This window comes from Benincasa hispida, chromosome 4 (genome assembly GCF_009727055.1).
Source record: "Benincasa hispida cultivar B227 chromosome 4, ASM972705v1, whole genome shotgun sequence".
NCBI lineage: Eukaryota > Viridiplantae > Streptophyta > Magnoliopsida > Cucurbitales > Cucurbitaceae > Benincasa > Benincasa hispida.
The window spans coordinates 29,338,254-29,365,109 of NC_052352.1; the positions used below are offsets into that span (position 1 = coordinate 29,338,254).

General features: G+C 32.2%; 1 protein-coding gene and 1 pseudogene across 2 annotated transcripts; both read left to right on the forward strand.

Annotated features, from left to right (window-relative positions):
• The first annotated feature begins 11,330 nt into the window (after window positions 1-11,330).
• LOC120076350 (protein CUP-SHAPED COTYLEDON 3) lies at window positions 11,331-13,293 on the forward strand. 2 transcript variants are annotated; one of them, XM_039030157.1, is made up of 3 exons: window positions 11,331-11,666; window positions 11,760-12,034; window positions 12,607-13,293. In XM_039030157.1, the coding sequence occupies exons 1-3, from the start codon at window positions 11,420-11,422 to the stop codon at window positions 13,096-13,098; spliced, it is 1,014 nt and encodes a 337-aa protein (XP_038886085.1). In that variant the 5' UTR covers window positions 11,331-11,419; the 3' UTR covers window positions 13,099-13,293. The 2 variants fall into 2 exon arrangements, with proteins under 2 accessions (XP_038886085.1, XP_038886086.1); XM_039030158.1 differs by having other exon boundaries at window positions 11,334-11,666; window positions 12,610-13,293.
• Window positions 13,294-15,980: 2,687 nt separating this feature from the next.
• On the forward strand, window positions 15,981-18,451 carry LOC120076154 (annotated as a pseudogene).
• The last annotated feature ends 8,405 nt before the right edge of the window (window positions 18,452-26,856 follow it).

A 26,856-nucleotide genomic window follows, 5' to 3' on the forward strand; every position in this document is an offset into this window, starting at 1 on the left:
ACAGTTGAAAATCACCATTTCTTATGAATTTCTCCACCTCATATCGAACTACTACCATCTCTGAATTTCTTGGTGTTCTTTGATAGATTCTTGGAGCTTTCTTGGAATTTTAGCTCTGCTACCAGTTGTTAAAGAAGATGGACTTATATATATATATATATATATATATTAAACTAAACTTCAAAGCTTAGGCCCACTTTAATATACAACAACCAATGTAGCCCAAACAAAAACAATCCAGTGGTAGGTGATTTGTGTGAAAGAAAATAAGCCACGTAACTGATGCAATTTGAAGGGTAAAATCACACTTACTTTAGTAAAATCACACTTACTTCAGTTGAACTTATCATTTTATCCTTTTTTTTCTCTCTCTTTCTAGGATCTAACTCTCTTGTTCTTCTTTCTCTCTATACATTCTTGAGGTTTTCTGAAGAAATCGAAGAAGGGATTGAAGATCTTTAACATGCAATACAAGAAATGTAAAGAGAAGAGGAAGAGGAACACAAATAATATAGTGGTTTGGTCTTAAAGACCTATGTCCACTCTACAAAGGTATTAAGATCTCTTTATTTAAGCTTTCAATGTGTATATTACAGATCTCTTTCTCACCGATTCTCTGTCGTATTTTCAGCATACATTATTGATTCAATAGTTCACTGATTTTATAAGCAGAGAGTTAGTTTTCTATCGTTGTTAGTTTGTTTCAGTTTACTTTTCTAACAGTTGTTTCTGTTTCTTGTGAGAGGTGAGCTGGAAGAGGAAATTTTTAGCTGGATTTTGAGTTATTCAGAGCTAAAGTTTAGCTCATCTTCTTTTCAAAAATACTCTGAATGGCCATAGAGACATTGTTCTATCGAAAGGTCTGGCTACAATACTCTAATTACAATTTTAGTGATAAAAAACACTCTTCTTCGAAGCTCCATTTGCTACTATTTCATGTCTAAATCATTATGGTTCTCCTTAATTACTCAAATCTTATAATGTAATCAAATAAACTCGTTAAAGCACCAAATTTAATCCCAAAGCTAACAATAACTTAAGCCTAGGAATAACTCATTTTGTGGGCTATCATACATCCAACCAGTTCTTCCAATTGTCCTATTGAAGATGAGACATATGTCATAATATATCTTATGCACATGTTATGAAATGCATGTTTTAGGATAATATTTATATATTTTTACTTAGTAAAAATAGGCACTTACATGTGTTTTACACCCACAAATGATCTTAAATGGATAAAATGGTCTTATGAAAGTCATTTTGGTCTCAAAAGTTAATTTATATTGATTTTGGTAGACTTTATAAATATTTTTGCATGAAATTTTGACTGATTTGAAGCAATTATGTCAATGTGCTTGCATCACATGAAATCACCGCGGTCACTTTAAAACCCTATTTTTCAAAATTTTGACCAATCATTCATAGGTGCTATTCTCATGGTCCATAACTATGTATAAATGCTAGAATCGCCTGGTAAACCTCCAAAACACCTATTCTGGTTCTCCTGCAACCAATTTGGGCTATAAAAGGATGTAAGCCTACTTTTTCAAGCTTCAATGATCCATCTATGAAATTTAGCTATGAATGAAATCTCATCTTCCCAGCTAGGAAACTTAGAGAATGAAAGATCCTTTGAAGCTTGAGAGTATTAGGTTATCCCTACCCCGTGAAAACGTGTGGAGTGATAGGATTCATCCTTGAAAGAGGAGAATCACCCTAGGGAAAGAATTGGAGAGTGAGAGATCGCCTCAAGGCATTATCAGATTGTATTGTATTTCCAACATTACTTTAATTATTTTTTGCACGGTTTTATCTTACATTTCTTTTCATTTGGTGAACATTCATCTTGTAATCATGATTATTGATCCAATGATATCCATTCATTTGTTCTTAATCATAGCTAAATTCTCTAACGGGTTCAACAATGTGGATACCTTAGAGTTTTATGGCATGAGTAATGCTTATGCTTCATATCGCTTTGTCTTATGCATTTCATTTATTGATCTTAAAGATAAAAATTGTTAAGTTAAACTGTCCATTTAATTTAGCAATCTAGTGGAGTTTTAATATTGAGAATATTAGGATATAAGCTGATGTCATAGAGAGATATAGGACTGCTACATAACCTTAGAAATAAGGGACTATAGAATAAAGAAACTACATGTGAATGAATTTAAGATCCAGCTAACCATAGATATGAAGTGATAGAGTCCCGAGTGGAAGCATGTGGTCACTTTGCTTCAATTTAATTTCATGAATTAAAAATACAGAAATAAAATACAGAAGATTAAGCATGTAGAAATGCAAGGAAGAAGAAGATTACATTTGAAAGATACCTCTTCAAATCTTCTCTAATTCTTAAAAAAACAGCACAAACCGTTGTTTTCGTTCAAGACACCACTAATAAGACTTTTCTACTATATCTCTGGCAAGAATCATTTTGTGGGAATCTTTTTTAAAGAAGAAAATTATATGGTTTTGGTAGAGAACTTCTTTTATGTGTTTTTTCTTTTGGGAAAGATTTCTTCACGTAAAAAAAGAACCCCTTCAAACTGCAGAACTTCTACAACTTAAAGGAGAGGGGAGAGTAACTCCTCACTACGTATCATTCTTCACTCCTCTGCATCCCTATAACCGTAGGGGAGTTAAATTTAATTTAGTTAAATTAAATTAAAATAAATAGTTAAATATATATAAATATAAATATATCAATATATCAATATATCAATATATCAATATATCAATATATCAATAACGAATTAATTTTAATTAAATATCTAACACTCACAAGTGTACACGTCAAAGTATTAAAATGTCAATAAATTGGGTATCGTCCTTAGGGAATTAGATATTAGATTTGACTAGCTATCAAGCAATCATCTTAACTTTGTTTAGGGAATTGAAACAAGATGGTTGTGTAAACATAAAACCAAAGAAAACAAATAAATGTTGAAACTAGGGAATCACTTGACTAAGATGTCCTAGGGTATTGATCTCATCCAATATTGTTATGGACTCAAAATATTTTCTTTCAATTAAATCAATGTATCAATTTAGGCCTAGAAGATCTATGGTTCGGGTTTTCTCTTACATACTCAACCCCTTTCTAATGTTTAAAAGTCAATTTTATTTTCATGCTTTTGAAATTAAAGACATAGCATTAAGCCTCTTCATTCTTAGCCTCTAACGTTTTCCTATCATTCTTAATCCACTCCAAATTGTAGCTTTCAGGTTTGTAGCGTATTGCGCAATGCCGTTGCACTCTCTAGCTTCTTTTTCTCTTCATTTTTTACCTTATTTTCTCATGCTCTTTGCTTGGTTGGCCCTATAATCTTTAAATTTGGATTTTTACACCAAATTTTGCTTATTTCAATACGAACTGCTCCTGTAACTTGGTTTCCTGAAATTAACTAAATAAACCACATCAAATTACATTAACTAACAACAATAACCCCAAATTTAAAAGCAAGAAAAGCACATTTCAGATGCTTTTCAATATCATATATTTAATTTAAAACTATATTTGAATCATATTAAAATGCACATCTCTTTGATATCTTATAGTTTGAATATGAATCTTATTCATATTAATTTAACTTATAGATTTTGAAGGAACTCTTATCAAAGAGTACTTATGAGCGAAAGCAAGATTGTTCCAAATTCATTGTGACAGAAATACCGCATTCACAATCAAACAACAAATTATGCATCTACAAACAATTACGACATGCTTTTCAAACTTAAAAAACAAATGAACGAGAGACATACCTCTTGAAGAACTTTTCTTCCCTTGAACTCTCGCTCTCATCAGGAATAGCAACTCACGCAGTTGCTGTGATTGCCAAGTCTATCGCCCACCAAATCTCGTTGTCGCTTACCACCGAATTGTCTTCTACACGAACAAGGCAGCAAGGAGGACTGTTGGGAATATTCTAGAACTCACAGTTCGTAAATTTTGTGTTAAACATTCTTTTTATCAATAACATATTATTGAGTATTTTATTCAATAAAATCGTTGATTTTGCATTCTATTATGAAAATCCAATAAACATATCCATGGCTATAGTATGAATACTTTAACTTTATGTGGTGATATAAACATGATCAAGTTAATAGTATATAGTCTAAATGGTCTATAAGTATATGGATGAAATTGGATATCTTATCTTGGTAACACTATTGGATGCGGCCCATTTTGTATAGGTAATACAAATGATGTGATCCACAGATCATTCATGTAGAGACATATGACTGGAGGTATCCTATGTAATGAGTTTGCATATAGACTAGACCACAAAATAGTCACTTTTCTTTATAACGAAATAACCTAGGATAACTCGATCTTAATCCTGAGCCAGTTATGAACTCCTGTTTATTTGGGATTATCCTTTGATCTGCATGGGTGAGAGTAGTTCAACAGCACTGCTCAATAAGCCTTCTATTTTGGGGATAAGACCGGATGAATAGTTGGGGACATAGCCCTGCAAGATGGGATTCACTCCTACCCATTTTAGGGTTAGCAGATAGGTTGTTCTCTTAAGTACTGATTCCAGGTCTTGAACAATCGGGACCCTGCCTTCTCATGATAGAGAAGGACATGATTCATAAGTAGTATTATGAATTGAATTGTTCATTAGAGGGTCAGTGAAAACTTTAGGAACAAGATGTATTTACAGGGGTAAAATGATAATTTTGACCCAGTTGTAATTACGAACGATCTATGAAGGATCAACTTACTGATTATGGTTTATATGGACAAAAATATATCTACAGTGAGAAGAGTACAACTATCGAGCTATAGTGGTGTGTCTTGATAGTTAACGAATAGTAATTAATTCGATTAAAGAGTTTTAACGAATTAATTACAGATCATTGGAGCTCATGATCTGTAGGTCATTAGATCCTTCTACTAGCTCTTTAAATTGGAATAACAAATTGAGTATTGATGTATAAAATTAGGGTTATGAATTTGAAATGTTCAAATTCAAGTTTTAGGGTTTTCGATTGATTGTATATGATACAATCATAACTGTTTAATTTAATTGAAATTAAAGGAAATTAGAAAATCAATTAATATTTAAATTATGGTTTAAATATAACATTGATTCATTGGTGATATTAATATTTTATTAATTAATTTAATATTTAGATATTAAATTAATATTATTAAAAAAATCAATTAAAATTATTTTATTTAAGTTAATTATTTTGAAATTTTATAAAATTAATTTAAATAAAATGATTTTTTGAAATCATTTTAGGTTAATGGGTTTTTTTTTCCAATTTTAGGAAAAATCCACCAACATGTTTGATGGAATATCATCAAATTTCAATTGTTCTTGTTGATGATCTTCAAGCTGAAGCTACCCAACATGCAACCCTATACATTTGCATGTTTTTTACCTATATATTGAAGCTCCATGTATGAAGATCAAGAGGAATGGAAAAATATACTTTCTGATTTGATAACCCAAAGACCTTGCTCTCGTTCTTCATCAATTCAACTAGTTCAAGTGTTTCCATCTCACATTCTAGCTTGAGCATAGTAGAGAAGATCTCGATGGTAGTCCTCTCGCTGTTTCAAGCTCTTTCTTGGTGGATCTCAGTCAATTTTTTGAAGGATATCTTCAAAGGTAATATGTGTTTCAAATCCTCTTTTGAATATTATATGTACAACATGCTTAAAACTCAAATTAAATGTAGTTTAAGTGCTTATTAATTTTGTAGTCTTCCGTTGCTTGATATATCATTCCTTCAAAGACACCACCACTTAGTAACCTTGGTATTCTCGGAGTGAGAATCCAGGAGATGTGGGCTCTGTTGGATTTGGTAGAGGGAAGGAGGAAACTTCGATTGTTTACAACGACCAAGCAAGTGGGAGGATTTGGTGTCTATCGTGCAGACGGGTGCTTGATCGTTTAGTAAAATGGGGCTGATCGTTTAGACGATCATATAGGTAAATCGCTCGCATGCACGATCATTTAGAAAAGACTATGCGATCGTTTAGGAAAGTTGCGCGTATACACGATCGTTTAGGACAACTTGAGCTATTGTGTATGCTCTCGTTTACTAGATGATGGGTAGTGTACTAATCGTGAAGCGATTGTCCGATCTCTTTGCAAAATGAAAACCATTTTCATTTTATCCTTAAGTTACGAAAACTGAATGTAACCTCCCACTATCTCATTCGGTTATGGAGAAAAACCACCAACAATTTTAATTAAAGTACATATAATCATATTATATTTATATCCTTTTCCTCCAATTAATGTATCTCATACATCATGTCAACTATATCATATATAATTGACCAGTTTAATCATATCATATATAATCAAACTCCCTTTTATCAATTTGAACACTTCAAACTAACCCAAAAACTGTTTCTCAACTTGAATCCATTGAGCTACCAAGGGGACTTATGAACATGTGGCTTGAAGCTCAAACGGTATGTGAATAGCTGACTAAAATCTTTAGCCACGAGATCCACCATCCGTTAACTACCAGACATTCTACTAAAGACCGAGAGTTGCACTCTTTCACCACAGATATATTTCTGTGTCCATCAGATATAACCAATCAACAATACGATAACTCTTCACAGATGCTCATAAATACAGTTGGGCCAATTTACCGTTTTGCCTCTGTAGTTACGTCTAACTCCTTAAGTACCACTGATCCCTCTAATGAACAATACAACATAGTTCTACTATGTGTGGAAACCTCTCGAGCCATGAGAAGGTGTGTGGTGGCACATCGTTCAAGCTCCGAAATCAACCCTTAAGGGAGCAATCTATCTATTTACCTCTGCTTCAAGGAAGGAGTGAATTCCATCTTGGTAGCTTAGTTCCCAGCTCCCAAATCAGACGAATCCTCAAAGTGGTAGGTTTGAGTTGACAATCTGGCCACTCTCACCCATGCAAATCAAAGGATCGCCCTTAAAGGTAGAAGTTCCCAACTCACTTAGGATTAAGGTCATGTTACCTATGGTCATCCTAGTGAAGTGAAGTCTCTGTCATGAACGACATTATATAACGAGTCTATAACACTTCATGATCTAGTCTTATACAAACTCCTTTGTATAGGATGCCCCCGCTCGCATGTCTCCACATGAATGATCAAGATCAGACTATCTTTAGTAAGTCACAACACTTGTAACTATTCTACAAAGCGGGCCACATCTGTAGCGTTACCAGGATAAGGTTTCCCTCCTATATCCATATACTACAAACCATTTTGGTTATCACTTAAGACATGATCCACCTGTATGTCTCCAATACATGCTTAGGTTATAACGACAACTAGGAATCTTAGTTTATTGGTTTGTGGTAAAGAAATTAAAAACATCCACTATTTCATAAACAATAGTGAAGAAAAATATCATATATTATTACATCACAAGCATTTGTTCAATACAGTGTTTACAAACTACAGGACCCAACGAGAGTTTAGAGCATCAACCATCAACCCCAACAGATTTAACATGAATCTAATTCATATTATTTATTATTTGAATCTTATCCAAATAAATTAAATCTCTCATATTGTATGGTTTAAATTTGAATCTCATTCAAAATTAATTTTATATTATAATGTATTTTTATACATTATATTAATTGTATCATATACAACTAAATTCACTTAAATAATTTGGACATTTCAAATTATTTCAAAACTTTTGATCCTTGTTTTACCCGTTGTGAGCCAGCGGAGGAACCTAATGGACCTACAATTATCAGATCCAATAATACGAGGTTAATTAATTAAACACTTTAATAAATCTAATCAACATTCATTAACTATGGGGCACTCTACTAAAGACCCATAGTTGCATTCTTATGAACTATAGAATATTTTGTGTTTACTCATATAACCATTACAAGTAAGTCGATCATTTACAAGTATTCATAATTATAGTTGGGCCAAATTATTATTTCACCCCTGTGATTATCTCTTACTTCTTAAGTACCGCTGGCCTTTTAATGAATAATCTGTTTATGTTCTAACCATAAACTAATTCTCTCTTCGACCAGTGAGAGGATGAGACTCATTGTTCAAGTCCTAAGTCAACACTTAAGAGAACAACTTATTTACTTACACCAAAGGCGGGAATGAGTGAATTCCATCTTGTGTAACTATGTTTCTAGCTTCCTACTCGGTCTTGTCCCTAAAATGGTAGGCATATTGAGTCGACGACTCAAACCACTCTCACCCATAAAAAATCAAAGGAAGATTTCTCATAGGTAAGAGTCCATAACTCCCTCAGGATTGAGATCGAGTTACATATGGTCATCATTTGAAATATTAATCTCTTCAGCCAATGGTGTTACAATGAGAGATTAAATATTTCATGGTCCAGTCTTATACAAACTCTTTGTATAGGACATCTCCACTCGCATGTACCTACATGAATGATTTGGATCAAGTCGTTTGTAACATTACAAAGTGGACCATATCCATAATTACCAGGATAAGGTACCCACCTTATCCATATATTCTAGACCTTTTAGGTTATTACTTGAACAAGATCCACCTGTATGTCCATTACATACTGTTCAAGTTACATTAAATAACCTTGAACCTTAGTTCATTGGATTTGAGTTATGCAAGTCTAAATGTTAAAATAAACAACACTTTATTTATTAAATAAAAAATTTATTTACAAAGTATAAATCACGAGTTTAGTGCGTAAACCCAACAATATAGGCATTAGCTATTTACAACTCCTAAAAGAACTTGACAGGATCAAATATGAGGAATTTTTTGTCCATGATTGAGTCACTGACCAGGTGTGGTGCGGCTGTATTGCCTAAGGCACATTGTCCGACTAGTTGAAACATTGTTACATCCCTAGTTCATATATTCTTGTTTACTTATTTTTAATCAACATTCTACTTATTCACTATTTATTCACACATTTGGTTATCTTCAATTACATTGATTCATTGTTTTAATATAATTAAAATCGAACTAACCTGGTAGGATTCGACTCTTAGAATACTCCAAAATTTACTACTTCATCAATAGTGTATGCACTAAACTTTGTCCGACTCTGTATCAAATACTTAACAACAATTTTATCAATGCAAGACACTTCGGACAATTTTATAATCATCGACATTTGGATTTGAATATCGATTTAAATCTGCATCAATATTTGAATAGGTAGCTTAGAAAACAATTGAATACCGAGCCCAATCGAACCTAGAAAATTCACCAAAGATATTATTTTTACTTCTTAGCTTTCTCATAACCTCAAAAAACATATCCAAAACAAAACCAAACCCCACATTATTTGAGAGGGTAGTGCCCATAACCTAATTAAGCACACAAATGAATTGTAGTAGTCAAGATGGGCCCAACAAAACAAGAGTAGATTCCTAGGCAGTCCCATGCTCTATGGTGGAGGCTAATAAAACAAAGAATGAGTCTACCCTACATATAATAACCCTTCTACAATACACTATATATATATCCTTGTTATAATAATAATTATTATTATCATATCATCCTCTTGAAAACAAGAATCCAAGGCTTACCACTTATCACAGTCAATCTGACGACATATCCTTCCATTATTTTTCATAGCCCAATTGAAGGTCGGTCATAGCCTTTGCTCTCTAATGAATGCATGGTCTCACAACTCTATCCACGTTCTTCTTTCTTCTCCCTAATTCAAAACTCTTCAAATTTATTTTAAGCTCACACCAAATTTGAATAAACCCCCACATGGCTCACCTTCTAATTTATTACCAGCTACCTTCCTGCCGTTCATTCTCGCTCGACGCTAGCTAACCGTTGCGGTTTCGGTTTTGTAGTTCTAGTCTCTTTGCTTCTGAGAGTTTGGCAATGGCATTCCCATTTTTGGAGATGGGTAGTAGAAAATATTGAGCTATATGGTGTAACATTTATTTTTATTTATTTATTTTTGTCAGGGAGCTAGGGGAAATATCTTCTTCGGGTTTGAATTTTGGTTGTTCAAATGAAATAAAAGAAAGAGTTAAATAAATTTCAGCATTAGTTAAGAGTGTTAAGAGTAGCCCCCACTTGATGTGTCAACCATTGGACTTGTTTCATGCACCAACTACATTTGGAAAAGAGAAATTAAAGGACAAGCAAAAGGAAGGAGACTGTATGTGTAATTCCTACTCGTCTTCCATGACGGTTTTTATTATAGTCAAAAGTGAACATGACTCAATTGTTATACAATATGTGAAAGCGAGTTAATGATCTTGTTCGAATTTTTCATCTTATTATATTTAAAATAATTATAACTTATAAAGTTCAATTTTAATTTTTTCTTTCATAATTGAAAGGTTATGTAAAAATTAAGTAGAAATATAATATAAACTTATAGTCTTCCTTAAAAAAAAAAGGCTATATCTCAATTAAAATGTCTATATATTTTTAGTACAATAGCGGTGTGGAGATTCAAATATATTACTCCACTCTTTGGAGAAAATGAGATTTTACTTCAAAACAAATGGACTTGTATGATTTACACAAGAAAGACAGAAGACAGAATAAGATTTTTGAATGGTCCATTTGAATTTACTTTTGAAGTGTTTATAAACAATTTTTTTTACACTTATAAACACTTAAACACTTAAAAAGTCAATCCAAACACATATGAAGATTACCATTTAATGTAAGATTACATTAAAATGAGTGGTTTTTTTTAGTTGAATAATATCAAATCTCTAACTTATTTTAAAATCTATATGTTTAAATTAATTGAATTATGCTCAATTTAAATAAAAGAGAATATTTTTAAGTCAAAGAAAACACTTTCCAAACCGATTTTTATTTATTTTCTAATGGAATTGTAGCATATTAGTGGTTAAATTTTGTATGAGTCCACCTCGAATAATACCCGTCAAAACACGTTATCAAATAATTGAATTTCTAATCTTTTAGTTAACCAGATACTTAGATCGAATAAAGTCGGTAGGATCGGAGCGGATGTACAAGAGTGGGGTTCTTAATGAACCTTACAGCAAATTAGCAAAGGACCAAAGAAGTAAAGTCAGTAGTAGTTTGAAGATAAAAAGGAGATTCAAAGTTTTTCAATTCAACGGAAAAGCATCTTTTTTTTTATCTTTCATTTTGCATTCAATGCCTTTTCTTCCATTGACCCACCAATTCGTTAACTTTCAATTTCTTATTTTATTTTATTTTTCTTTTGTCCTTTCTAATACAACCAATCGTCCGGAAAAAGGTGAAATAATTATAATAAAGTATTTGTCTTCATCAACCTCTTCATAAGTTGCTTTATTTATTTATTTATTTTTCTCACAATTTCAAATAAAAAAACCCTAAAAATTATTCTCCCTCTTATATCTTATGACCCTTCTCTAGTACACTAACTTAAAAAACCCACATTATTATTACTATTATTTCTCTCTAGCTCTAACAAATGTTTGGAATTGAAGAAGTTATTGGAGAACTAAATAGAGAAGAAGATCAAGAAGAAGGTGATAATGGTAAAGAAATATTCATCAAGAAGCATAGATTATTGCCACCAGGTTATAGGTTTCACCCTACTGATGAAGAACTCATTGCCTTTTATCTTGCTTCAAAAGTCTTCAAACCTTCCAATTTTCATCATGGAGTCAACATTGCTGAAGTCGACCTCAATAGATGTGAGCCTTGGGAACTTCCAGGTACGTCTGATTCAAAAGCTTAAGCTGATAAGTTATGATACACATAGTTGTTTAATATTAATTTTTTTACGTTGTTGTTGTGTGTTTTTTCAGAAGAGGCAAAGATGGGGGAAAAGGAGTGGTATTTTTTCAGCTTAAGAGTGAGAAAATACCCAACTGGATTAAGAACTAATAGAGCAACTGTGGCTGGTTATTGGAAAGCCACAGGGAAAGATAGGCAAATTTATAGTAGTTGTAATGGAGTTAAGCTTGGAACAAAGAAAACTCTTGTGTTTTATAAAGGTGGTGCTCCTAGAGGCATTAAAACCAAGTGGGTTATGCATGAATATCGCCTTCACTCTGATCTTGCTTCCCCTAATGTTTGCAAGGTAATTCATATCCTTAACCCTTTCCTTTTCTAACATTTTGAGTAATTTTAAGCTTTGGATTTCAAATGATTTTTTGTTATTTGTTATTTCTAACATTTTGAGTACCTTAATTTCCTCCTTCATTATCTCATTGATTTTCTTTTTTGATCTCCACCCTCATATTTATAAACAAACAAATTCAAGATAAACTTCAACAGACCAAACTAATGGCATATATATTTTAGGCTATGTTTAGTAACTATTGGAGTTTTGGTTTTTAGTTTTTGAAAATTAAACTTGTAATCACTCATTTTATCTCTAATTCTTTTTCTTGGTTTATTATCTACCAATATTTTCACAAATCAAACCAAGGTAGTAATCATTTGATACTCGTTTTCTTTTAATTTCCTATACAATTTTATAAAACCAAATATTACTACCTAACAATATTTTAATTTTCAACAAACATACTAAATGAAAAGACTATAAAAGCAAAACATTTTTATCTTTCCATTTCATAACATGAACGTCAAAATAGCATTTCTCTTTTGGTTTTTTTTTTCTTTAATTACGTTCATTTCAAATCTTTCTAGCAGGACGAATGGGTTTTATGCAGAATAATTCATAAATTCGGAGAGAAAATAAAATCAAGATCCTTCCAAGAAGCAATTCCTTCTCCCATTTCTCTACCTCCATTATCACTCAACACACCTCAAACCATAGACCATAACAACATCCAATCCCAAGCACCTCTACACAACAACATTCATCGCCATGAAAATGGCCTCCAAAGCTTCATCATCAACAATCCACATTTCATTTTCCAATCCAACAGCCTCTTTCCATTTGCCTTAAATAATAACCTCGACAACACTCATTTGTCGACGCCACCGCTGCCATCAATTCAAGCGAACGATACGAACTATCACGCCCATTTTAACCCGTCCTTGTTGCTCGATGGCAGCTGCGACAGCGGGCAGGCCTCGAGTTTCGGTGTGGACAGCAACGGCACGTTGGTTGATGTCGCTGCTTACGGAGGTGGTCGGGGGGATCAGTCCGATGAAAATTGGTCGGGAGGGTGCTGATGATTGGCGGCTGTCAGATAATTTGTGTTAGATTATTATTATTATTATTATTATTATTATTATCCCCTACACAGATCGCGAAGCATTTTTCTTCTCTTTTGCTATGTTTGATGGTGCTTCGATGTTAGTACAATAACATTAATATCTACTTGGGACTTGCTTAATTTATGGCATTTTCGTCGAAGTGTTTGTTCATATATGTTCATTCTTTTCTTTTTCTTTTTTTTTTTTTTTAAATGATCATCGTATAGTATTTATTTTGAAAAAATACGATACTTTATTTATTTAATTATTTTTTTGCATTTGGGTTAGGCTGAGTTTTAAAATTCAATAACTTTGACCCTATTTTGTAATTATCTCGTTTTTTTTATTTTTAGTTTTTAAAAATTAAGCGTAATTTTCTTATTTACGAATGATTCGTATTTTTAAATAAAATGGTTAAATTTTTAACTAAATTCCTCAAACAAAAAACAACTTTTCAAATTTTTTTTTTTTTTTTTAAATTTTCAAATTTTGACTTGAATTTTTAAACTATTGATTAAAAGTACATAAAAAAGAAAGAATGGGAGGTAAAAATAATATATTTAATTAGCTTAATTTTCAAAAACAAAATAAAAAAAAAAATGGTTATGGGCCTTGAGTTTTGTTTTTGGAAGCACCTAAGTCTATTGGTCACTTTTTTTTTTTTTTGTTAATTATTAGATTAATATACTATTTTGGTTCATGTATTTTAAAAATTAAAGGTTTTTATCACAATTATACCAAATATAAAGAACATTAGCCAACTGATACACCAAAGGTAAAGTACATCAACTCACTAATATATAAAATATAGAATGTATCGAATATATCTAATGATACATAAGGTTAAAATTAGGATAATAAAAAATATGAAAAAATAAGATTTAAAATTTTTGCAGTTTTTTACAAATTGAAAAAAAAAAAAAAAAAGATTGCGCGCACACGCACACACATTATTCAAAGTGTGAAGAAATTCTGAAGAAATTCTAAAGAAATTCTTCTATATAATTTAATATTATAAAATTTTTCGTTTTACGTAGGGTTGAACATATATGTTCATTATTTCAGCTCACTAATATACAAAATATAGAATATATCAAATATATATAGTGATATACAAATGAGATTAAAATAAGATAATAAAAAATACAAAAAAAAAAAAGAAAATAGACATTCTAAAGAAATTCTTCTATGTAGTTTAATATTATAAATTCTTCTCTATAATTTAATATTATAATTGTCCATAACATGAAGTTTATAACGTGTGTAAAAAGTTTTACTTACGATAGAGCATATATGTTCATTCTTTAGGCTCGCTAATATACAAAATATAGAATATATCTAATATATCTAATGATACATAAATGAGGTTAAAATCAGAATAATTTTTTTTTTTTTGCTATCCATCAAAATTTTCACACACAAATATACATAATCACACGAACATATACATACATACATATATATATACACACATATACACATACATACACACATGCATATATCACCGCTTTATATGTAAAAATAAACTCGTTAATCAAAACATGAACAAATTGTAAAGAAATTCTTCTATATAATTTAATATTAACATTGTCTATAACATGAAGTTTATGATATGCGTAAAAACTTTTACGTAGGGTTGACTTTTCTAAAGGACACATTAATTTAAAAATATATATTAGAACCAACATTGAAACCAATTGCTTAAATAAAATCAAAACATTAAGAAAAAGAAATAAAAGAGAAATTTTCAAACTAAATGAACATGAAATGAGTTTTAAAAAATTGGAAAGAAATGTTATCCAAAGTTGAGGATATAGTTCCAATTTAATGAACCAACTTATTGTTTATAATTACTTTTAATCTAATTAATATGATACATAAATGTGAATACATTTTATAAGAGACCAAAGAAAAAAAATCTATATTATAGCAAATCTTAGGTCTAATGATTAGACAATTTAGCATATCTGAGGAGCAAGAATTAAGTATTGCATGGAACCTAAGAAGTAGAAGAAGATATATTGTAGTAATTAAATATGAGTTTATTAAACTACTAACAAAATATGGGTTTTACTCTACTAATCCATACTATCGACATTCAAAACCTCTAATCATACAACTACTTTGCATTTCGTAATGATTTAACATGGTTTTGCGATAAAAAAAAAAAAAAAAGAAAAAGAAAAAAAAGAAAAAAAAAAGATTTAACATGATTTTATGGTTGATCTGTGTTTGAAACAGTTAAGTACTTAAATTGTCACGTTTGTAAACAATCCTTTTTATTTTTCTCTTTGGCAACAATATGTACAACATTTTCTTAATAGAGATGGTTAAATTTGACCAAATAGAGAGCGGAATTTCTAGAGCTTAGGCAAGAAAAGCACATGAATGAGGAGATGAAATCAACCAACTGTCATCTTAAATTGTTGAAATTCGTCGAACGAACATGGGGTCAACATCCCTCCAATGGCTTATGTGTTATTGACCATATATTATCAACAAAAGAAAACAAAGACGGCTGTCTTACAAATTCAAACTGAAAATGTGGAAATGGATAAGTAAAAGCAGTGCTGGAAAAAGGAAAATTTGCTAATTACGCACTTGTATACTTTTACTATGGTGATAAGTTATTGTTAGGATGATTTCGATGAACATTCTCTAAATTTAGCAAAAAAAAACTAATACATGAAGTTGTGCCGGTAAACTCATTAACATATCTTCCATGTTTGTACTCCATAAACAAACAACTGTACAAATATAGATTGGAAAGAACACCCACTTTATACCTAAGTTTTCCTATATAAACCCATGGATTCAAACAAATGAATAAACCAAACATATAATTTGTAGATTCAAAGATGTTTAAGCTTTGGCGGCTTCTTTTTCCTCTTATTGCTACTTTAGCTTGCTTATCTTTTTGTACAGGAGCAAATGTCACCTACGACTCAAATGCTATAATTATCAATGGTGAACGACGCATTATCTTCTCAGGTTCAATCCATTATCCACGTAGCACTGAAAAGATGTGGCCTGATCTTATTCAAAAAGCTAAAGACGGTGGATTGGATGCAATTGAGACATACAATTTCTAGGATCGTCATGAGCCACAATGACGAAAATATTATTTCTCTGGAAATCTAGATTTTGTTAAATTCTTTCAGCTTGTCCAAGATGTAGAACTTTATGTTATCATGAGAATTGGTCCTTACGTCTGTACTGAGTTGAACTATGGAGGTTTTCCACTATGTTTGCACAATATGCCAAGAATCCAACTACGAACTTACAATGAAGTGTACAAGAATGAAATGCAAACATTTACAACAAAAATAGTGAATATGTGCAAACAAGCCAACCTCTTTGCCTCACAAGGAGGGCCAATAATCTTAGCTCAAATTGAGAATGAGTATGGAAACGTTATGACACCTTATGAAAATGTAGGAAAAGTATATATCAATTTGTACGCTCAAATGGCTGAATCTTTTAATGTTGGTATTCCATGGATCATGTGCCAATAGAATAATGCCCCACAACCTATCATTAATACATGCAATGGACACTATTGTGACAACTTTACTCCTAATAATCCTAATAGCCTAAAAAATTATTGAAAATTGGGTGGGATGGTTCAAGAAATGGGGCGATAAAGACCCTCACAGAACTATAGAAGACGTAGCATTTTTCGTGGCTAAATTTTTTCAAACTGGTGGTGTATTTAACAATTATTACATGTACCATGGAGGCCCCAATTTTGGAAGAACATCGGGCGGTCCATTCTTCACTACGTCTTATGATTATGATGCACCACTTGATGAATATGGGAACTTGAATCAACTCAAATAGGGACATCTCAAACAACTCCATGTATCCATCAAATTGGGAGAGAAAATTCTCACAAATGGCAGCCACTCAAACCAAGAGTATGGTAACTCTATCACTTTAACGAAGTTCTCCAACCCATCAACGGGGAGATGTTTTGCTTTTTAAGCAACATAGATGGTAGCAATGATGCAACTATAGATTTGTAGACAGATGGAAAATACTTTGTGCCCATAGATGGTCTATGAGCATTCTTGATGTTTGCAACAAGAAGGTTTACAATACTGTAAAGGTTAATTCTTAGACATCTATGTTTGTTTTGGAGCGAAATGAAAAGGAAAATGCGAAAGTTTCCTGGACTTGGGCTCCAACGCTAATGAGAGACACGCTACAAGGAATGGGTAAATTTAAGGCAAACGTTCTTTTGGAACAAAAAGGAACTACGGTTGATGTCAGCGACTACTTGTGGTACATGACAAATGTTGAAACAAATGCATTATCTTCTGTCCAAATTGTGACTCTTCAAGTGAACACAAAAGGTCATGTGCTTCATGTTTTTATATATAAAAGGTATATCAGGTCACAAGGAGGAGCGATGGGTAAAGCTTTGTGTTTGAGAAGCCTATTCTTCTAAAATCGGGAAACAACGTAATTACCCTTTTGAGTGCCACAGTTGGGCTGAAAATTATGGTGCATTTTATGACACAGTGCCAATGGGAATTGACGGAGTTCCTATTCATTTAATTGGAGATGGAAATGTCACAATTGATTTGTCATCCAATTTATGATCATATAAGGTTGGATTAAATGGAGAATTGAAGAAATTTTACAACCTGATGTTCTTGCAGAGAACCAAATGGAGAGCATTACATAAAAAATCTATTGGAAGGAGAATGACATGGTATAAAACTAGCTTTAAGACTCCTACAGGAACTGACCCAGTAACATTGGACATGCAAGGAATGGGAAAAGGCCAAGCTTGGGTAAATGGGGTAAGCATAGGTCGATTTTGGTCTTCTTTTATTGCCGGTAATGATAGTTGCAGTGCAAACTGTGACTACAGAGGTGCATACGATCCGAGAAAATGTGCTGGGAATTGTGGGAACCCATCTCAAAGATGGTATCATGTTCCAAGATCGTTTCTTTCAAAGGATACGAACCCATTGATTTTATTTGAAGAAATCAGAGGAAATCCTCAACAAGTGTCAATTCAAACCATTACTCTAGGAACTATTTGTGGAAATGCTAATGAAGGAAACACCTTAGAATTATCTTGTCAAGGGGGATCATCATCTCTGAAATTCAATTTGCTAGCTATAGAAATCCAGAGGGAAAGTGTGGCTCCTTTAAGAAAGGCTCATGGGACGTGACAAAAAGCACACTTTTGGTGGAAAAGACTTGCATTTGTATGGAAAGTTGTATAATCAATGTATCTGAAATGACTTTTGGAGTAAGCAATGTTAATAACTTATCTGCAAAACTAGTCGTTCAAGCAATTTACTCAAATAATTGAGTGATATATATGTGTGTATATATGTATAATGTTTATGAGATTTTCGAAGTAAAACTAAAACTTTTTTGGGGTTAATTAACTACATATATAAATAATTTTTTTTCCATAACTTCAACTATTAACTATAGTAACAATTGTCGATTCTCTTAACACTTGAGATCTAAGATGCAAATATTTTTTATTGTGTTAATAATATTTATGAGTAAATAATTGTGTGTCTCTCGCCTATCTCTCTTCTTTCATTCTTTCTCATCTTTCATCTTTTTATCTCTCCCCTCCTCTCCTCTCTGTCGTTTTCCCTCATTTAATGCTCCAAAATGCTCACCTTCCTATTTCCATACCTCTCTGACGCTCTTTTTCCTTTTCATTGTCGGCCCCTTCCGATTCTAAGTCTATGCATGTAATGCCACCAGCCCACAGAAAATATAAGCCAATACATCATGCTTCACCTCTCTTGTTCTCCTTGTTTGAACTCATCATTCATGTTCAACATTATAATCATATAACTTAACCATTTTACTTACTTTAGTAAATACCATGTCAATGTGAATTGAATGCTTTTAGGGCCACTCTTCCATTTTGACAAAAACACTATAGCATTGGGTGGTATGTATGATTTTTATACCTAGTCGTAAGGATTTTTCATTCTTAATATACATAATTAAGACGTCTGTAGGCTTGAGATTGAAGGGATTGAACGCTTTGATCCTGCAGTGGAAGCAATATAATAGCACGCTTTGATTCTCAATAGAATTAAAAATATAAAATTAAAACCAAAAGAAAGCATATTCTAAAGTGTATCTTTGTAGAACAACCTCCAGCAAATTTCTCCTTGAAGTGATGAGTCTCCTCCACGAAATCTTCTCCCCCACGACTCTAGGAGATCAAGGACATTCCTCTGTTAAAACAAATTTCAAATAATCATTTTCTAGTATATTTGATTTCCATGTTGAATAATCATTACCGTTAAACATGTCGGAAGTGAGTAATTTTTAGGAATTCAACATACTAAAATTTAAACAAATACTAATTAGTAAATTGTCTCTAAACCCAATTCAATTTTAGCAAAAAGAAATAATGTACCCAAAAATCATTATTTATTTGCAACGATACTGTAGTGCGTTAGAATAAGTGCTACCGAGGGGCAGTCAAATACCCATTCACTAAAGCAAGACATTCTTGACTAAATACTATTACCAGAATAACTCTTATTCCTTTAGTCACTTAGGTACCATTTCGGTCAAGAACTTACTAACACTTAATAATTTTATAAGTGTAACTCTCCATTTTTAGACTTCAAAGGTCGACCCCAACGATGCTTCCGAATTGGATAGTTAAGGTTGGGAATTGACCTAAGAAATATTATGTATATCTGGAGTTTGAGTTGTTCTGAATTCCATGTTACAACCCTCCGAGGGGATGGCTATTTGTTAAATGACTAGCATAGGTTGCCTAAAGTTAACAAGCAGGTGCAACATAGGAATCTCACAGTCCAAACTAACGAAAGAGACCGTATGACACATGACACATATCCTTCACCCACTTATGAACTACTTCCCCTATTCACCTTGTTATTGACCTATAAAAACACTTTTAGAATGGAGGTCACTCCCAAGATGACATGAAGCCGAGCATGAATCTCACCTTGTGAACTCTTAGGGATATGAGATTTAAGAACAACATATCGTATATGTTATTAATCTCCCAGTGAAGTATTCTAAATGTTTGGGTGTATATTTTACTTAGGCATATTTCGGCTAATAAACGCCCTAATTTTATGTGGTTTATCCAAGTATAACATTTATATTTGGATTTAACGTATAATGTCTAAGTGATAAAACCATTTTATTACCTCACATCGCTCACGCATGCTCATAAAATCGGTTAACAATTATCAGTATTTTGGTTATATTCTCTAGGTAGAAGGTGTTCCATAGACCGTCAACTTAAGTACCTCCAGCCTTAGACAGGATTATAGACCGATTGAGTTTATAACCGTGTTTTATAAGATAACGACCTATTTTAACTATTAAAACAAGTTATCCTTAAATCTCAGTTAGCATGCATCTTATCTTTGTTATAGATTTTAAATTTCTAATTTATTTTATAACTCTTATAAAACCATAGACATGCCATAACATAGACTTAAGCATTCCACACATTAATATAATAATTATATTAATCTTATGAAACCCTAACCATACATACTATATACGTTATAACCAATTTATAACATATATCAATGCACGAAACATGCTTTCCTATGGTGGAATTTTATGTCTACATGGCATACAATATGCACATATATGTTTGATTTAAATATAACATACATCACATGCATTAAATATTTAAACAACACTGATATGAACCAACTTTGACGTCCGAAGCAAGCAATAAACTATTTTATTACAAAATGAAACCAAAATAACTTAAGAAAGCCTCTAGGCTGCTCGAGCGGACCCAAACCACCCAAATCAGCCCTCTAAGCCTTAAAAAATGGCTGAAGCAGTCCAAAATATGGTTGAATCGAATCTGAGGAAGCCAAAATCGGTCAGACCGGCCATCTTCTGCGAACTGGTCCTCGTGCACGCGTATTTCTGAGCTGGGATAAACAACATTGCGACACTTCATCCCAGTGTTGTAACGCCTCGAGCTTTAGGAAGAACAGCGTTGCAACGCTATAGAGGTAGCATTGCAATGCTGCCTGGCAGTGGCTTCTTCTACAACTTTTGCTTCTGAACTTACTTGCTTCAAACTTCAATTACAGTTTATTTTCAACTCTATTAACTCTAATAAAATTAAAGACCCTTAATCATACATTAAGGCTTATCAACCAAGAGCCAATAACAAATTTAACAAATGAATCAAAGAGAATTCTAATGCCAAAGTTGAACTAAAAACCATATCAGTCACCAAACATGCATTGCTAGAAATTCACCCACCAAACTCAAGTTAACAATAATTGAGTGCTTAAATCATGCTCTATACCAACTGATAGGATAAACATATATAAAGCAGAAGTAAACAAAATCATTAAGCACTCTAATTACACTTAATTTGAGTCAAAAGCATGCTTAAAACAAAATTTAACAGAATGAGGGTTTCAATGTGTATACCTTTGTTGATTTCTTCTTGATCCTTGTTGAACTCCACGAATTTGACTTTCAAATTCTTAATAGATCACCAAGAGTATCTTCTCTGCTATCCTTAGCCTTGGATTAAGTGGTGGATGTTGGAGTTGATGCCCTAAATCTCGTAGGGTCCTGTAGTTTGTAAACACGTGTATGAACAAATGTTTGTGATGTAATAATATGAGATATTTTCTTCACTATTGTCTATGAAATATGATACATTTTATTTACATTTACCACAAACTAATAAACTAAGATCCCTGGTTGTTGTTGTAACTTAAGCATGTATGTGGAGATATATAAGTGGATAATGCCTTAAGTGATAACCTAAATGGTCTGTAGTATATGGATAAAGAAGGGAAACCTTATCCTGGTGACACTACGGATACGACCCGCTTTGTAGATGTTACAAGTGTTGTAAAGTGTGACAGATGGTCTGATCCTAATCATTCATGTAGAAACATGCGAGCGGGGGTGTCCTATATAAAGAAGTTTGTATAAGACCGGACCACGAAGTGTTTAGTCTCGTTATATAACCCTGTTCATGACAGAGATTTTCATTTCACTAGGATGACCATAGGTAACAAAACCTTAATGCTGAGTGAGTTGGGAACTCCTGCCTATGAGAGCGGTCATTTGATTTATATGGGTGCGAGTGACCAGATTGCCAACTCAAACCTACCACTTTAGGGATTCGTTTGATTGGGGAATTGGGAACTCAACTACATAAGATGGAATTCACTTCTTCCCCGAAGCAGGGGTAAGTAGATAGATTGCTCCCTTAAGGGCTGATTCCAAGGCTTGAACGATGTGGCACCACACACTTTCTTATGGCTCGAGAGGTGTTCACTCATAGTAGGACTATGATGTATTGTTTATTAGAGGAATCAGTGGTACTTGAGGATTTAGATGTAACTACAGGGACAGAATAGTAAATTGGTTCAGATATACTTATGAGCGATCTGTGAAGGGTTATCGTACTGTTGATTGGTTATATACAATGGACACAAAAATATATCTTTAGTGAGAAGAGTGCAGCTATCGGTCTTTAGTGGATTGACCGACAGTTAACGGATGGTCGATCTCGTGATTAAAGAGTTTAGTCAGCTATTCACATATCGTTGGAGCTTCAAGCTACAGGTCCATAAGGTCCCCTTGGTAGCTCAATGGATTCAAGTTGAGAATTAGTTTTTGGGTTAGTTTAAAGTGTTCAAATTAACAAGAGTGAATTTTATTATATATGATATGATTAAACTGGTTGAAGTATATGTAATATAATTGATATGATGTATGAGATACATTAATTGGAGGAATTGATATAAATGTGATTTATATTGAATAAAGGAGAAAGGAACTATGGTTTAAATATTACATATGATGTGATATTAAAACTATAGGTTATAAATATAATATGATAAATTAGTTATTATATTAATTTATAATAAAACAATTATAAGATAATTGTGGGTGGTTTCTCCTTTAATCATACGTGAAAGTGGGAGGTTATTTTCAGTTTTGAGTAACTTAAGTATAAAATGAAAAGTGTTTTCATTTTGTAAGGTATCACTTCATTGTATGCATTACTAATCGTTTAGCTGACTAGAGACTACAGATAGCCTTCTAAGCGAGAGCCTAAACGATCGTGTAGATCCAACGTGATTTACTAAGCGATCGCGTGCCAAGTGAGTTTTAGTAAACGATCAAGTGTGTTTTTCTAAAGGGCTAGTTGCATAAATAGAATTCAAGCCTAAAATAATAGAATATGCAGTACAAGGATAAAATAATTACATATATAAATCAAAAAATGGTAAAAGACTAAAAAACCCATGCCTGGCCACCATTTTGCTTGCTTCTTCCCAGTTTTCTCAAATTAAAAGCTATCAGTGATAGCCACTGATAGCTGCTATCAGCTGCTATTGCTGATAACTTCTGTCAATTGCTATCGATCTATCAGCGATAGCTTTCAATTTGAGAAAAATTAATACAAATATTAAAATATTAGCCTTTAATTTGCTATCAATTATCAGTAGCTATCATTGATTCACTTTCTTCAATTGGAATCAACCTTGAAATATCAATACTTAAGGCTATCAGTGGCTATCAATGATAGATCTATAAATAGTGATCAAATTTGAAAGAAGACCAACAACTTTGATTACCACAGTAGCTATCACTAATAATCTTTTATCATGGCTATCACTGATAGCAGCTATCAATCGCTATCACTGATAAACTTTCATCAATTAGAATCAACCTTGAAATATGAACACTTAAGGCTATCAATGATAAACTTCTATAACTGATTATCATCTTTGGGAGAAACTCGATATATAGATATCACCTAATTTCTATTACCGATATCACTAACATCCATCATATTGTGATTATCAGTGATAGCTTCTTTCACTGATAACATCATTGATAAGATGCTATCAATGATCTTATTAATATCATGTTATCAATAATAGTTCTCTATCACCGATAACGTGCTATCAGGTAACTTCTATCACCGATAACATGTTATCGGGTAGCTTCTATCATTGATAAAATGCTATTAGTGTTAGCTTCTATCACTGGTAACATGCTATTAGTAGTAGCTTCTATCAATCATAGCCACTGAACACCTTTTTGCTCATTTCTTGTCCTTCCCAAATATTTATAAGTCCATTTTCTTTTCGATGATAGCTTCTATCACTGATAAACATGCTATCAGTGATAACTTCTAGGCCTTTCACTTCATTTTAGTTCGAGATTCAACTTTGTTAATTAAATTCACTAAGTTGGCTATCAATGATAGATTTCTATAAGTGGCTATTAACTATGAAAATATAATTAAAGATTAAGCTATCAGTGATAGAAAATATTAGTGGCTATCACTGATAGACTTTCATTTGCTATTTATATTTATTATTTGTTATAATAATCAAACTTGATGATTGGCTTGTTGGTGTTAAGTTACTTATGAATTGAGTACTTTCAAGGCTTGGATACGAAACTCAACCTCATACTTGTGAAAAAAAAAGGGGAAGAAGACAAAATTTAAATAATGGAAAGAAAAATTTTAAAAATAAGAGAAGGAGAAGGAGAAGGAGAAAAATTTGAAGAAAGGAAAGAAGATTAAATAGAAAAAAGGAAGCAAAAACCAGAGAAATGAAAGAAGAATTAAAAAAGAAAAAAGAAAGAGAAAGAGAAGAAGCAAAAAAATCGGAAAAAGAAAAGAAAATAAAATAATAAAAAAGAAAAGGAAAGACGTAAAAATGGAAGAAAGGAAAGAAAATAGAAAAAAAAGAAGCAAAAACCGAAGAAAAAAAGAATTTTTTTTTTAAAAAAAAAAGGAGAAAAAAAGAAGAAAATTAAAAATAAAGGAAAGAAGAAAAAATCGGATAAAGGAAAGAATAAAATAAAATAAAATAAAGGAACAAGCAAAAACTGGAGAAAGAAATGGAAAAAATGAAAAAAAAGAATGGAAGAAGCAAAAATTGAAGAAAAGAAAGAAAATAAAAAGACTAAAAAAAAGTGTGCAACAAGACAAGACAAAGGAGGGTGGAATTGGAAATTTTTAAAAAAATCAAAGATTGACTAGTCAACTCATCCATATTTGCAAATATTTTAAAGATGTAATATATTTTTGGATTTTTTCTCTTATTCTACTATCTATTACAAATATCCTTTTCTAAACGATCGTGTACCGAGCGAGATTTACTAAACGATCAAGCATACAAAGTCTATGCGATAGACAATACATGCTCCCACTTGCTTGATCGTATAGTCCGATCGTTGCTTTCCTCCATCCCTCTACCAAATCCAACAGAGGCCACACCTCCTAGATTCTCACTCCGAGAATACCAAGGTTGTCGAGTAGTGGTGTTTAAAAGGTTACTTGTTCGTGAAGAAGATTATTCATGATCTAAGCGACAATGAGAGATTGGGTAGGCGTTCTAAGTGACAACGAAAGGTTGTTGTTCCAATCTTCACGAGAGCGAGAGATCAGTAGAAGAAGAGTTCTTCAAAGGTATGTCTCTCGTTCCTTTTATATTTAATTATGAAATCATGTTGTAATTTGTTAGAAGATACATAACTGTTCTGTATGTTTGTGAATGCCTTTAATTCTGTCACAATGGGTTTGGAAAAATCTTGCTTCCACTCATGGGTTCTCTTGAATAAGAGTTTATTCGGTGGAAACTCAAAATTAGGAGGAATTGGATAAGGGGTTGGAGAGGGTTGGAGAGAATTTTAAAAATCTCATAATTTCTAATAAATCAGCATGCCTCCTACTCCAACTTTTGAAATTGAAGTATTTAACAAGTTCAAGCATGCAAGCACTTAGTCTTTTAGTTAATTGACACTTCAATTAGCACTAATTGAGTGGACAAGATGTTGATTTGTGGAAAAATCCACTAAAAACCCCAAATTTGAGATAAATCCACTCACATTTTTATTTTTTTTATTTTAAATTAATTTAATTTGAGAATAATTTAAATCTTAATTCAATTTGCATAAATTGAATTTAAAAATGAAAATTTGATTTATTTTAATTAATCAAATAAATAATAATTTAATATCAAATATTAAATTAAGAAACCATCTAATTTAAACACGAATCCCTATTCATGTAAACTATATTTAAATCAATATTTAAATATTTTAAACTCTCCAAATTACGTTTAGTTTCAATAAATTTAAACGTTAATTATATCGAATATAATTATCCATACCCTAAAAAAATTGAAATTGAACATTTCAAATTCAAACCTCAATTTCGACTTCAAATTCGCTCAATATTCTAATCCAAGGTTTAATCTTTTATGAGCTAGTAGATGGATCTTATGAACCTACAAATCATGAACTTCAATAATTTGAGATTAATTGGTTAAACTCTTTAAACCGAATTAATCAATATTCATTAATCACTGAGACACACCACTATAGCTCGATGGTTACACTCTCCTCAATGTAGATATATTTCTATTTACTTGATTTAACCATGAACAGTAAGTTGACCCTTCACTGGTTGTTCGTAATAATGGCTGGGTTTAATGCTATTTTACCCCCGAAATTATATCTTGCTCCTTAAGTCCAATGATCCTCTAATGAACAATAGGTTTATGATCCAATCACTAAACCGATCCCTCTCGGGCCAATGAGAAGGTGAAGCCCCTTTTCAAGACTTGGAATCAGTACTTAAGAAACAACCTCTCTACTATCCCTAAATCGGGTAGGATTGAATTTCTTCTTGCACCCTATTTCTCCAGTTATCTACCCGGTCTTATCCTT

Bases quoted from the DNA above. Each gene is read 5' to 3' on its own strand.
- LOC120076350 (XM_039030157.1), top strand. From the start codon at position 11,420: ATGTTTGGAATTGAAGAAGTTATTGGAGAACTAAATAGAGAAGAAGAT. The intron at 11,667-11,759 runs GTACGTCTGATT...GTGTTTTTTCAG, and splicing joins TGAGCCTTGGGAACTTCCAG to AAGAGGCAAAGATGGGGGAA. The intron at 12,035-12,606 runs GTAATTCATATC...AAATCTTTCTAG, and splicing joins CTTCCCCTAATGTTTGCAAG to CAGGACGAATGGGTTTTATG.